At 37.8% G+C, this 15,313-nt stretch overlaps 1 protein-coding gene across 1 annotated transcript; it reads left to right on the forward strand.

The window, feature by feature from the left end:
• The first annotated feature begins 430 nt into the window (after window positions 1–430).
• On the forward strand, window positions 431–14,924 carry CRLS1 (cardiolipin synthase 1). Its single transcript, XM_069062792.1, has 7 exons — window positions 431–1,304; window positions 4,492–4,629; window positions 7,524–7,653; window positions 10,640–10,725; window positions 11,615–11,683; window positions 13,827–13,918; window positions 14,608–14,924. The coding sequence occupies exons 1-7, from the start codon at window positions 825–827 to the stop codon at window positions 14,693–14,695; spliced, it is 1,083 nt and encodes a 360-aa protein (XP_068918893.1). The 5' UTR covers window positions 431–824; the 3' UTR covers window positions 14,696–14,924.
• Window positions 14,925–15,313: the final 389 nt, after the last annotated feature.

The following is a 15,313-nucleotide window of genomic DNA, read 5'->3' on the forward strand; positions in this document are numbered from 1 at the left end:
GCTTCTGGTGAAGGGGGGAGGGTGTGGCCCAGGCCAGCCCACCTCCGCTTGTCCTCCCCAGGTAGGGACGCACGCCTGCTGGATTTAAAACTGGGGGCCGGAGGGGACTCGGAACTTTGGCTCCGTTCTGGTCCTGGGAAGGCTGCAGACATTCCCACGGGAAACAGCGAAGAAAGGGGGTGTCCGTGCCCCACGGCGCTGCCCCTGTGATGCCAATGCCGGGCACCCAGTCCGGTCCGAAGAAGCGTACCGATGCCGTAAAGGGGGAGGGGAGAGCTCTGCTGTCTCCCCGCCCAACCGGTGGGCACAGGTTGTGTGTCCCACCTCCCTCCCTGGTCCCTAGACCACGGTCCCCTCTTTTCCTGTCTCCGGGATCCCCTTGTGCCCCGCGCGCCCTCCTCCAGGCGTCAGCTCCTCGCTCCGCCCCCTTTCTCATTCCCTCAGGAGTCCGCACGCGGAACGGTGGTTAGTGGCACCGTAACGGCCCCTGCAGCCCCCACTAACGGACCGGTCGGGGTAAGTGGCCGGGAAGGCACCGGGCTGTCGTAAAAGTGTCGTGAAAGTGCCCGCCCCTGGCCACCCTCGAGGCCACCTGGACGGAGGTGGAGGCCGCTGCTGGTCGTTCGAAGACGACCATGCCGGTGTCCGCACCCCAGGACTCGGCCTTGCCGTGGGGCTAGTGGGTCGTGAGGGTGACCGAGGACTCGCCTAAATGGAGAGGCTGCTCTCCTGCGCTTATTCCTGCTGCTGTTCCTCCTCAGGCCGCTGAGACGACTTCTGCGCCCTATCCCCGCCGGGCCGCTGTGGCCGCCGCCTCCGGGGCCATGCTGCCAGCCTGGCTAAGCCGGGGATCCCGGGGGGTGCTCCAGGGCGCCGGCCGCAGCCTCTCGCTCTCCCCCCGTGCCCATAGCCCTGTGTACCTGGAGCGGGGGGCTTCCGTGGGGGCCAAGTTCGAGCAGGAGCCCGCCGAGGAGCCGATGGCGGCAGCCCGGCGGTGGTCTAGGAAGGGCGGACTCCAGGAGTTCCTGGCGGGCGCCGGGAGGTGGCCCCGGCCCACCTTGAGCCCGGGCCCCGCCGCCTCCTGCGGCTGCTGGGGCCTCCTGCCCACCCACTGGGGGCTGCTCTCGCCCGCGCCGGGCAGCCCCCGGCCCAGGACTGGGGTCGCGGCCGGCCTGCGGTTGGCGGGGTCCGGCCGAAGGGGACACAGCTCTGGATGGGGAAAGGAGACCCCGGAACAAACGCCACAAGCTGCAGGTGCGAAAGAAGTCTTGAACTCGCCGTGGAACCAGCATCCCTCCAGCCTGGTAGGTATCGCGGAGAGGCGCCCCCGCGCCCCTCCCCCAGTGGCGGGCTGGCTCTCGTTGGCACCCGGCCGCGAGCCCCCGCGTCCCAAGGCTGAACTTGTTCAAGTCCGCGCTGACGTGAGCCGCACGTGCGGCGTGCTGAGGGGTGACAAGTGTGCATCCTCCAGGTTGGGTCATTCCAGTGTCACTGGCAGATGTTGCAACTGCTCTTCCACCCCGAGGTTTCTGTGGAGCCCTGCGCTTTGGGGGAGCTACCGGCGTGGAAAAGTGGTTTTAGTCTTTGTCATTAGATAAAAAATACATTTAAGTGAATTCTTTTTGTTAGGGAATCAATAAAAGGTACAAAATTTTCAGGGAGGAAGCAAAGCCGACTGACTTCATTTTAAGCATATCATTATTCGGTTTTAAGCTATATCCCCAAAAGACAAATAGCTTTTAGTTCTAATTTAAAATTTTATATCTTTGATTTTTAAAATAAAAATAAAACTTCTTTACTTGTTGAGATAGGAAATATTTTCCAACTTTTTTTTTTGTTACCTGGTATCTGTTCAATATTGAGCAAACATTAAGTCAGTCAACCTGGTTTTAAGTGTGGGGGAACTTTTGTAGTCATGATAGCAACTTTCACTCCAATTGTTACATCTTCAATTGTTATGTCTTCAATGGCCCTCTATTAGGCCATTCCATCAGATGTGCAGCATGCGTTGAGGTAACCACATCAAGGCAGAAGTATAAGCTGCCTTAATAGCTAAAGCATGTTGGCATTTGAGTGCTGTATGGTTTGAGGTTGCCATATCCTGGCAGAAGTTCCTTCATAAACTTCAGTCCTTTCTCGAGCATGACACAGGTTGAGTGTCATCTGGTTGGGTAATCTGAGATTAGCTTCTTTAATTTTTTGAGAGTTTTACAAATTTAGCTTAAAGATTGTGAATTAATTTGATAATATATTTTCACTGACCTAAATTATATGGCAGAAACAAACTCTTTTCACTATTAACTTGGGATCCAGTCTAGCTTTTTCAGTCATAATTATCAAATTAATTTGCGTGGATATACAAGACTGTTTATCCTTGCTTATTTTATCTCAGTTCCCCCAAGAGTAATTCTTAATGTTTTTATTTTTTCCTTTTTATTTCCTTACCCTCAGCCATTAATTGATCTGTCATCTTTTTCTTCATTATCTCATTGGATATGTTTACCTTGCTCTATACCAGACTATGCTGGGAAATTTAAGTCTTTGTTTTTTGAACTGTGGCAATGGAAAAGAGAGTGTGACCTTTTAACTTGAATTTGGATACACTCCTAGTAGGGTTCAGTTAAATTATATAAGAGGACCCATTCAGCAAAATCTATTCCACAGTTATTTATTGAATGTCTACCATATGCTAGGTGTATTATGGTAGGTAGGCATTTTTGGTTAGGTAATGGGGAAGGGAGGATACAGAAAAAAGATAATGTGGCCAAAAATAAATGTCTGGAGATTTGTATTCCACTTGGATTACTAAATGACAATCTTATAAATTGTGAATTTCACTGTACTTTTCAGATGATGTGTTTTTTTTTAAACTAGGTTTAAAAACATCGTTTGCCTGATCCTTTTAGAAAAGTGTAGAGCTTCAGAATGCCCTTTTTTTTTAAAAAAAAAAAAAGCAATTGGGGTTAAGTAACTTCCTCAAAGTTACACTGCCAGTTATTTTTGTGTGGGTGTTAAGTATCTGAGGCCAGAACAGATCCCAGGTCTCCCGACTCTGGGGCCGGGGCTCTTACTCACTGTGCCACCTGGCCGCCCCAGAATACCCTTTTTCTTATAATCTTTCAGTAGAGATTTGGTTTTTCAAATATGTCTTCCAAGTTTCAGTGAGGCACCAAATAATGAGACAATAATGGGTCTCTTGGTGGATGAGAAGAAAATTATACTAGGGAATTAGAAGCAGCAATTCAGAGCCAGGTTTCAGGAAAATCACATCATTGGAGTACTTATACTCTCATTTGCAGCTGAAGCTTTTAAAAACTGAAATGCTGTCACTAGAAAAATTTATTGTTAAAAGTATGGGAGCTTCTCAAAGGCAACTGCAAATCAGCTATTTTGTCACTGTCAAGTTCAAATAGCTATTTGTAGCTTGCAAATCATTTTCAGGATGAAACCTAAATGCCAACATAAGCCTAAATGCCAGTATAAAGATGTGTGAAGGGAAGACATTTGGTGGAAGAAATTAGTAGGGATGCCTTGAATTTTATAGGTGGGGTGCTGTTTAATTTTAGTTTCCAGACCTGTTTTATAAATTCTTTAAAATTTTTCTGGATTGTATATTTTTCATAACTTTCAGCAGTGCATCTGGGTAGAGATATTCTTTTTTTTTTCTTTTTGGAAGGCAGTTGGGGTTGAGTGACTTGCCCAAGGTCACATGGCTAGTTTTTGTGTTAAGTGTCTGAGGCTGGATTTGAACTCAGGTCCTCCTGACTCCAGGTCCGGTGCTCTATTCACTGAGCCACCTAGCGATATTCTTTAGACCAGCCTTCAAGGCTTTGCATAATGGTACAAATCTACAGTTGTAGCTTTATTTTATATCCTTTCATATACTGTGTCTAAACTGGACTAATGATTGTTCCACAAACGAAAGCCATGCATTACTGCTTTTGTGCCTTTTGCTCATTCTGCTATACCCAGGAGATGAAATGCCTTCCTCATCTTGAAATCTCCACCTTTTGAAATTCCATCCTTCAGCAGAACTCAGACAAACCTCCTTCTGAAACCATCTCATCTGAAACTTCTGGTTTTTGTTTTGTTTTGTTTTTTAGTAATTTGTGTTTGCATCTGTTTCTCTTTCTGCCTCTCTCTCTTAATTGACCCACCTCTACTTAGGAGGCTGCTTGTAGAAGCAGCCAGATCAGATGCTGTCTTCTTTATATTTCCCTTAATTCTTAGCACAGTATAACCCAAACAGTACCTAGTAGGAGTTCATTAAATTTTGGTAGACACGGAGTTAAATTAATAGTGGCTCAGATTAAAATAAAAGCACATAGTCTCTGTGATCCTGATCATTGGTGGGAAAGGAAGATTCTGCCACATTTTTGGTTTTCTGTTAAACCAGTCCCTTAATCTTTTTAGGATGTGATGATACCGTTATAAAGTTACAAATAATTAAAGTATATGTTAATTTTTAACTTTCTTGTTTTTCTGTTCCAGTATGAAAATCCTTGGACAATCCCAAATTTATTGTCAATGACAAGAATTGCCTTGGCCCCAGTTTTGGGTTATTTGATTATTGAAGAAGATTTTAATGTTGCACTAGGAGTTTTTGCTTTAGCTGGGCTAACTGATTTGGTAAGTTGTAATTTGTCCACAAAAATTGTAAAATGATATTGAACCACCGTAGTCATTTATTAAAGGGCAAGTAAATGCTATAATCATCAGAAAAATCTATAAAAGGTCAATACTATTATTAATCTCTTAGATGCTTCTATTCTCAGGTGGTAGCAATTCTCAAGTATTCCTTTATATTTAACTGTTATTTCAGTAACATAGTACTCTACATTTGTACAACTCTTGGACATTTTTGAGGTGTGTTCATGTCTAAATAGTTCATTTTACTCTAATAAAATGTTATATATATTTTACAGATGAAGAAATTGAAGCAAAGAGAAATTAAGTAAAGTGCCTAAAATTACATAGCTAGTTTGTAGCATAACTGGAACTAGAACTCAAATCTTCTGATGCTCAACCCTATGCTCTTTTGTGAGACTATACTGCTCCACTATTCAGCCAAACTGGTGTGGTTTTTATGTGTGTGATTCTTTTAAGAAGAAGTTATCTTGTCTTGGATTAGTTTGTCTTTTTACTTACCTCACCTTATATAACATTCTATTCACTAAATGATTATTGACTAAACTAAGCTAAGCTAAACTTTTTCTTATAGTTTATAAGTGTACTTGAGTACTCTTATTATACCTTTGTAGTTTACCAGATTTTTTTCCTAGTGGATAGCCCATTATTCATGTATATCTCCAGCATACAACTTTGCCAACATTACAATATTTAACATGTTCATTGAAAATACAAAACATTAAAAGACCCCCAGAATAAAAGTTCTAATGGTTTAAAACCTGATGGTAATTTTTATATACACTGTTCAGAACGTGTATTATGTTTTCTTAATGTAAATCTATACCACCAATCAAGTTTATACTTCAAAATTTACTTTGTCTCACTTCTTTTGCAGTAATAACAAGGAAATAATATTCTCTATCAAAATTTTTGATCAGAAAGCATTTATCTAGCATATTTTTATGTAATATGCTAAACAGAGATCAGATTATCAGTCAGTCCATCTGTAAACATTATTGAGAAAAGTACTCTATGCCAAGCAGTATGCTGAGCACTGAACATATAGAAAGAAGCAAAAGAATAGTCCCTGCCCTCAAGGAGCTCATAATCTAAAGGGTATGAGGACACAACAATATATTAAAAGAAGGAAGGACTAGAATTAAGAGGGATTAGGAACCACTTTTTATAGGAGATGGGATTTTAAGTGGGATTTAAAGGAAGACTGGGATGCTGGTAGATGGAGCTGAGGAGAGAGAGATTCTAGATGTGGAGGACAATAAGAGAAAGTGCTTGGAACTGAAAGACAGTGTCTTATTTGAGGAATAACAAGAAGGCAAGTGACACTGGATCAATTAATACTTGGTGGGGAGTAAGGTATAAGAAGATTGGAAAGATTCAGGGGGTTAAGAGCTTTGAATGCTGAGCCTTGGATTTTGAATTTGATCTTGGAGGTGATATGGAACCAGTGGAGTTTATTGATTAGAGGAGGTGAGATGGTTGGACCTGCACTTTAGGAATATTACTTTGTTGACAAAATAACTAGCTGTGTAACCTTGGGCAAGTTACTTAACCCCAATTGCCCTCCAAAAGGCAAAAAAAAAAAGTCAATTAAGGAATATTAATTTGTTGACAGAATGGAGCATGCATTGGAGTAGAGAGACTTGAGTCAGAACCACCAGCAGGCTATTCTGTTAATGCAGGCATGAAGTGATAAGACCTGGACCAAAGTGGTACAGTGTCAGGGGCATTTTTGAGAGCTGCTGCAAAGGTAAAATTAACAGGTCTAATTAATAGATTAGATAATGGGGGTTGAGGGGATTGGGGGGAACGTATTGAGAGATAATGAGGATTCCATGATAACAAACTCTGGTTTCTATCCTGGGTAACTGGGAGGATAGTGTTGCCCTTTATTGTAATAAGGAAGTTAGAACATGGGGAGATTTTAGAGGGGAAGATAATGAGTTCAGTTTTTGACAGGTTAAATTTAAGATGTCTACTCTATATCCAGTTCAACATGTCTGAAAGGCAGTTGGAGATGAGAAATTGGAGGTAAGCAGATAATATGAGGCAGAATAGGAGGATCTGAAAATCATTAGCATCATAACCACCAAGTTACTGCAGTAGTATAGAGGGAGAAGAGGACCCAGAGCAGAACCCTGTGAGATACCTAAGGTTAGAGGGTGTAACCTAGATGAGAGTTAGTAAAGGAAACGGAAAAAGATTGTGGTCTGGTAGAAGAACTAGAAGAAATTGGTGTCCCAAAAACCTAAAGACAGAGAATATTTAGAAGAGGGTGATTAACAGTGTCAAAGATGGCATAGAAGTTGAGGAGAATGAAGAATGAGAAAAGGCCAAGAAGTCATCAGTAACTTTGAAGAGAATTGTTTCAGTGGAATGATGAAGCTGGAAACCTTAGGTCTTCTTAAGGGTTGTGCCTCATACAAAGAAGTTGTTGATACCATAGAATATGGGAATAACCAAACAAATTGTAAAAATCTTATATAACTAAATCAATGTATTACCAGTATTAACAAGCCAAGTTGTACATCTAGATTACTGACATAGTAGAGAAATGATGGAAATTATAGGCTTATAATTGAGCAGTTTTCAAAAGTGAAATGTATAACAATAAATTAAAGAAGTATTGGGGGAGTCCATAACATCAAATTTTAATAATACTTTAGTTAATTTTTATATGTTTTAGAAATCATTTGGATTTTTTGTTTAGTAATCCAAGAACACTGCTTTATTTTTAAGTGATCTCATGATAGAATTAACAGATTGCCCTTAGTGATTTTTTCTGGTGTATATAGTTGGATCTTTTACTGTGAAAATATCTCTTGTAGATTAATGGTGACATTTGTTTTAAAAAACAAAAACTCTTCTATTTTCAGTTGGATGGATTTATTGCTAGAAACTGGGCCAACCAGAAATCAGCATTGGGAAGCGCTCTTGATCCACTTGCTGATAAAATACTCATCAGTGTCCTATATATTAGCTTGACATGTGCAGACCTTATTCCAGGTAAGAGCTCAAAAATAATATTCAGTATCGTAGTAAGTTTCTTACAAAATTATATAGTCATAGTCATAATATTTTTTAACTGGACCTGTGGTTTCTTGGGTTTAAGGAATTTGGTGGCAGGAAACACCCTCTACCAAAGTATATCAGCAACTGACCTGCAACTTATAGTCTGGGCCTCAGAGGTTAAAATGATTTGCCTAAAACCACAATGTGTCAGAAGCATGATTTGAACACAAATCTTCTGTTTCACAGACTCTTTCATCAGATATGTAATATTCTTTCTGTCATAATAACATTATGATAAATTCTAACATTAGGCCACGGATTTCTTCTGATCAAGGCTAATTTGATACAGAAGTTTTCCCAATTTAAATTTTTCATCAACCAAAATAATATAGTTTGGTTATAGAACCATATTTGTTCTTTCTTAAAACTTAAACCTTAAGTCAATTTTTATTTCTTTAGGAGATTGAATGCTCAAAATTTAAATATCTATCTCAGGTAAATTTTTTTGGCAAACAATTCAGACTGTTCGCTGAGAGATACTACAAATTATTTTTTAATATTATTTTTTCCCAGTTACATGTAAAGACAATTTTTAACTTTTTTTTTTAATTTTGAGTTCCAACTTTTCTCTCTCCCTTCCTTACCTCCCCCCTTTCTGAGATGATAAGCAATTTGATATTGGTTATATGTGTTTAGTCATGCAAAACATATTATCATATTACTCATGTTGTGAAAGAAGAGAGAGACCCAAAGGAAAAAAAACACATGCAAAAATAGTATGCTTCCAACTGCATTTAGACTCCACCAGTTCTTTCTCTGGATGTGTATAGTATTTTTCATAATGGGTCCTTTGAAGTTGTCTTGGATCATTGTATTGCTGAAAAGAATTAAGTCATTTACAGCTGATCATTGAACAGTATTATTATTACCGTGTACAGCATTCTCCTGGTTCTGCTCAATTCACTTGGCATCAATTCACGTAAGTCTTTCCCAGGTTTTTCTGAAATCAGCCTGCTCATCATTTCTTATAGCACAGCAATATTCCATCATAATCATATACCACGACTTGTTCAGTCATTCTTCAATTGATGTGCATCCCCTCAATTTCCAATTCTTTGTCACCACAAATAGTTGCTTTAAATATTTTTGTACAGAAAGGTCCTTTCCCCTTTTTGAATTAAAGTAACATCTGCATTTGTATTTTCTTAGATTAAATTTTTTTTTTTTTTTTTTGCTTTTTTGGGAGGGGGGAAGGCAGGGCAGTTGGGGTTAAGTGACTTGCCCAAGGTCATACAGCTAGTAAGTGTTAAGTGTCTGAGGCGGGATTTGAACTCAAGTCTTCCTGACTCCAGGGCCAGTGCTCTATTCATTGCACCACTTAGCCACCCCCTCGTATATTAAACTTTTTCAAAGTAGTATGTTTTCTGAAGTGCACATTACTATATAATTTTCCTAATAGACTTCTACTTAAGAAAAATGAGAACTCTAGAATTTTGAATATGCTTTTTTTCTTAGCTGTATTGCACAAAATTCTATTCAGCTCAACAGATGTTCAATGTATACCTACTGTTTGCAAGAAACTGTACTAGTTGGCAGTATAAAAAGTGAAAAACCTAGATGGCACAGCAGATAGAGTGCTGGATTTTGAAGCGAGAAGGCCTGAGATCAAATCCTTTTTAAAAAACTTTGTATCTGGGGATATCATGGACAAATTATTTATCCTCTGTCTGACTCAGTTTTTACCTCTCAAATGGGGATAAAAATGGCATTGACCTCCCATGGTCATTGTGAAGATCAAATGAGGTAATAAATGTAAAGCATTTTGTAATGTGGTAGAATCTGAAGATAGAAAAAGAAAAATTAACAAGTTACTTAAACCTCCCTTTCCTTATACTTTAAAGGGGATTAATGCTTTGACCAGTCTTCTTTAAAGGCTGTTACAAAGACAGTGCTTTGCATAGTATAGAACTCTTAGTTAGATTTAAGTAAGATATTGGTATTAGGAGAAGCTTTCTGTTCAGCACTCAGTCTATTTAGATATAGCCTTCCTCTCAGAACTGTGAGGCTCAGTTATGTTTTCCTAACCCAGGAAATCCGTCAGTGGTTTAAGTGGGAGAAGTAGAAGACATTAAAAAAATCTTTAAATATATATGCTCCAGGGCCTTTTAATCCTGCATACCTCACTAGCCCTTGATGGCATCATGGTATTACAACACAGTACAGTAATTGAGGTTCACAGGGAAGCCCTGAGGTCATCAAGAAAAGGTTATGGTCTGTGTAATCCTATGAAGATGGAGAAATGGTTAACCCATTCTAGAAAGTTTTCCATGTACAATGATTAGAATCTAAATGTTTTGGCATGTAAGAAAGTAAACTGCATTTAATTTGAAAATGTATGTAGAACACTTTCCCTGACAGTACTGAGTAAAAAGGGTGTTATAGATGCATTTTTAAATGTTGTCAACTGGACAGAACCGACTTCTAACCTGTGGATGGCTGGAGCTGAACAAAGCAGGCTAGAGACAGGAGATATTAAAAAGTTTTTTGTCTTTAAAAAAGACAGGAGACATAAACTTGTATACTTTGGGAAATGGCTTGCAAACAAAGAGGCAGATTAGATGCAAGTGCCTTGGTGAGAAGATACTTATACCAATGGCTATGCAGTAAACTGTAGGCCTGACAGTGGGGGTAACAGCAACAATGAGACAAGTTGTGATTCATGACTGGAACATGGGTACTTGTCTGAGTTTGTCAGGTGCTTGTCTGAACTCAGAAGACACCTGGTGCTGGTCAAAGCTATATAATAATTATGTGATTTTTGCCAGAGTATGAGTTCACCCAGAAAGGTGAGTGCAAAGGATTGTTGCTATGCCAAGCTCTGGGTCACAACTTGCTTGCTGGGTCTTAGCTCTGGAAAAAAGGGTGTTTCCTAATACCCTGACAATGTATATATTAAGATGATTTCATTTTCACTTTTCAGTTTCACTTACTTACATGATTATTTCAAGAGATATAGTGTTGATTGCTGCCGTTTTTTACGTCAGATACAGAACTCTTCCATCACCAGTAAGTAAAAAATGTACTTTTTTTTAAAGTGAGATTACTTAAAACCTATAGAGAAAAAAAAATTCTGTAAAGACCTGCAGTCCTAAAGTGTCACTCTGACATACAGTGAGGTTTCTTTATTGAAATACCTTTGAGTGATGATTTTTAATCCCTTAACCAACTGATTCAATTAGTGGTTTATTTTTTTTTAAGACTGCATCATCATGCTTCATAAAAGAGATTAAAGTAATTGCTTAATAATATGAAAATACAACTAAATTTAAAAGGCATAGGAACTTATAAGTTTGAATATCACCAACTTATTAAAAATTGTCTTTTAAGGGCAAAAGCCAGCATGGACTTAATTCTGCTTAGGATAATGCTAAAGCATTTGCCTGATCTCTGAATCACCATCTATATTCTAACTAAATATAATGGATTTTTAAATGTCTTTTACTTTACTATTTTTAATTCTCCAAACTAAAAATAGTTATTTTGGTAAGAAATAAAATACTGTATTAAACAGATGTTTTGTTATGCATTCAGTTTATTTAATCATGATTTTTTTTTTTTAAAGCAATCAGGGTTAAGTAACTTGCTCAAGGTTATGCAGCCAGTTATTTCTGGGTATGGTGCTAAGTGTCTGAGCCCGGATTCGATCCCCAGGTCATCCCATCACTGGAGCCCGGGCTCTTACTCACTGTGCTACCTGGCCACCCCAATCATGATTCTTTTAATCTCTTGATTGAATAAAGCAGAACTCTGATATATGAGTATACTATTACAGTTTTTACTTTTCATATTTTATTCTATAGATGATATATAAAATTTGATAATGTTTCTAAAAGTTATAATTTTTTTCTTTTCAAAAACAAACTAAATATCCAAACTTTTATTATCACTTTTACAGCGAACACTTGCTAGATACTTCAATCCTTGCTATGCCACTGCTAGGTTAAAGCCAACATTCATCAGTAAGGTAAGGACAATATAAACTCTTTCAGTTCTTTATTTTACACCCTTTTTTATCTCCTTTATTATTAGGTTGTTCATTCCCAATGACAAAGATGCACTAATTTTTTTATAATCAGAGAGAGAAATCTTTTTATAGCATTTTTCTATATTAAATGTAGGTCTTTGGATCTGCTGGAACTACATATGAAACATAGCTTCTCATTTAATGCATTGGCTAGCAAATGATATATGCTTATGACACATTAGAAGAAAGTGATGTCACCTACATCCATCTTACCCTCGTTCCTTCTCAAGTTCCTAGATCTTTGTCAGTCTTGCAGTTAGCTTTATCGGGAGATTAGGAATTTTAGTGAATTCTTCGAGGTGATTTATATGTTTGAATTGGGGAGGGTGAAGAGTGGAAGGGTAATTGCTGCTTGGACAAAACAAAAAAATTTCTGCTGCTTCCTGCAATGTAAACATCACATATAATCTACTTTAATTTGTTACTATCACATACAAAGAAACAGGAAAAAGCATTATTTCATAGTACACTATCAAAACACTAACTATATGCCCAATTTGCTTTATGCCAGGATGCAAAAATTGCATTGTTTCATAGTAACCTCTACTTAGTAGCAATAAGCTTTTTGTGTGTGTGTGTGTACATGAACATAATTCCATAAGGGTATATATGTACTTGGAACTGCTTCTCTAATAGTAACAATTTGCTTTGCTCTATCAATGCCCCCATTTCCAGTTGGTTAGATTGAAATCTGGCCTTGGAACAACTAACTGGTCTACTGGGGGATGGAAACCATATCCTTGTTCTTGTAAATACCATATTGTAACCAACTTAGCTAACCTGCTCTAATGGGATTTTAATTTTATCTATATTGTTTTGGCATCTAAGTGCTTTATATTCAGCAGCAATTGGAAGGAAGTAACACTAAATGGCAGGTGATTCAAGGAAATATAAGGACAAATGTTTCAATGTCTTATCCTTATAGGTAGGCTTCCAGGTAATATTAATAATAAGAATAAAATAGTTCGTAGTATTTTTTATATACCTCTTTCTTGATCACAGCAATCCTATAAACTTATTGAGGGCAGGGACCTTGGATTTTCTAAACTTGATTCATTTTCTCCTCCACCACTCAACTTTTACTTCCATCACTTAGCACAGCGTCCTGAGTATGTGGATGTTTAATATAGTTTTGCTTTGGTTAGTAAAAAGATCTTTTTGAAGTAGTTCTCTTTTTATTGTTACCTATAATATATGGTTGGAAAAGTAGTAACATAATACAAATAACAAGGTGTTATGGTCTCCTAATAGTCTTTTCCCCTTGCCTACACTATTCCCATATTTTCTTTCTTCATCATTGTCTCTTCTCTATACTCCCAGTCATAGAGTCAGTATGTTCTTTGTTCACTTTTCTTAGTCCCTTTCCCACGCCCATATATTAGGGACATCTCCCAACTCTAGAAAATTTGCTGCAATGAGATGCATGTTTAACATTGTTGGCTCAGGGGATGGGTGGTATAGTGAAAAGATCGCTGAATTCAGAAACCCTGGGTTCTAGTTTTGGTTCTGTTACTAACTTGATTATGACTTTAGATAAATTATTTCATTTCTATATTGCCCCCATTTAAACAGTAGAGATAATAATGCTTGCCCAGTTCCCTCCATTGGGCAGAAACTGTTGTATTTTTGTTTTGGTATCCCTAGTACCTACCATAATACATGACATATAATAGGTAGCTTGATAAATGCTTGTTGGTAGGGTTATGCAAATAAATTGAGATCATGTAAAATCATTTTGAAAAATTATTTAAGCAATTTACAAATAAAAGATGTTGGTATTATTGCCAAACTAATGCTATTCTCACATCTATATAGAGTAATGTTGCAGACAGGCATTCATTTGTAAACCCTCAATAAAACTAAATAGCTAAAATTTCTTTTAAAAAAAAGTTGTATGCACATACTGTCATTTTTATATCTAAATTTCTACATCAGGAATATTTCAGTTCAACATTTAACATTTGATGGGTGCTCTATCTTAAAATAGGCAGTTTCATTGTCTATTTGTCTGTGTACTGCATAGTTGAGAATAGATTTAGGTGGCCTTGATTTATTTTTTGCCTAAACATTTGTTTTTCTATAGGTAAATACAGCAGTTCAGTTAATTTTAGTGGCAGCTTCTTTGGCAGCTCCAGTTTTCAATTTTGTCGACAGCATTTATCTTCAGATACTTTGGTAAGCTGAACTTCTAATTTATCACTCTGAGAATTTTAATGTAACTATCTTGGTAGTTTTAAAAATTATTTCATCTGTAGTGCCACTTTGTCAGCAGTATCAACAGTATTGATAATCTGTAGCATTGAAAATGTTCCTATTTAGGGGGCAGCTAGGTGGTGCACAGTGAATAGAGCACCAGCCCTGCAGTTTGGAGGCCCTAAGTTCAAATGTGGCCCAGACATTTACTTGCTTTGTGATCCTGAGAAAATCACTTAATCCTATTCGCCTGTAAAATGAGCTGAAGAAGGAAATGGCAAAGCACTCCAGCATCTTTGTAAAGAAAACCCCAAAAGGGGGATCGATCACAAGAGTCAGACACAACTGAAAACGACTGAACAAGAAGTTATTATTAATGATTGCCATGCAATTTTCAAAGTCATCCATTTCATCTTTCAAATATTTGATTGTGTTTGATGCATACAACACAAATCTTTTTTTTTAATGCTTAAAAGATCATTTGACTTCATGTTTTGAAAATTATGCCTACCAAACTTTAGTTAAGAAATTTTCTGTAACTGATGGCAAATCCTAACATTTCATCATCTCAGGGCTCATTTAATATGAAAAAGGAAGTTTAAGGCAAGTATATTTTTTATAATTGTTATAATTGTATTTCTTTTTTCTTCTTGCTTCCCCTACAATAAAAGGTGTTTTACAGCTTTCACCACAACTGCATCAGCCTACAGTTATTATCATTATGGCCGGAAAACAATCCAGGTGATAAAAGGCAAATAAATGTCATCCATCATTATTAGCTGGGAAGCAGTAAGACATCTACATCAAAACCAGGTGGTAATCTACAGGAGTATCCCTTTTTTGTTAATTTGGAAAAAACTTTATCAAAACATAAACCATGTCAGTGTCATCCCAATTGAAGTCAAGTGCATTGAAATTAAGCTTAAATCATGTACTGTACATATGTGGAATTTTCCAATGTATTTTTAAATAAAAATATAATTTGGAATTTTTTATCTTAGATTTCTTAAAGTAATTTACAATTCACCAATTTATTGTTCGTCAATTTTGAATTTTTTAAAGAAATATTTCCTGAAAATATAATCTATATCCAGGTTCCCTTGTTTATTAAGTAGAATTTTCATTCTTAAGAAAGCATTATATATTACCAGGTCAGTGAAAGGGAAAGGAATTAGATTTAATGTGAATTTACATACAACTAGGTAAATAGTTTTATTTTTCAAATCTCTGTGATATGGACATGTCATTTGTTAGTTTAGACTAGTGATGTGTAATGACAAGCTAAGTTATCAAGAGGGTGTAAGATGCAGTGTGTTTTGAAAATAAAGTCAAGGGGTGGGTAGGTGGCACAGTGAATAGAGCCCCAGCTGTGGAGTC

Source organism: Petaurus breviceps, unplaced genomic scaffold, assembly GCF_028583685.1.
Source record: "Petaurus breviceps papuanus isolate PSGF00001 unplaced genomic scaffold, PetGlider_PUasm1.0 90504, whole genome shotgun sequence".
Classification (NCBI taxonomy): domain Eukaryota; kingdom Metazoa; phylum Chordata; class Mammalia; order Diprotodontia; family Petauridae; genus Petaurus; species Petaurus breviceps.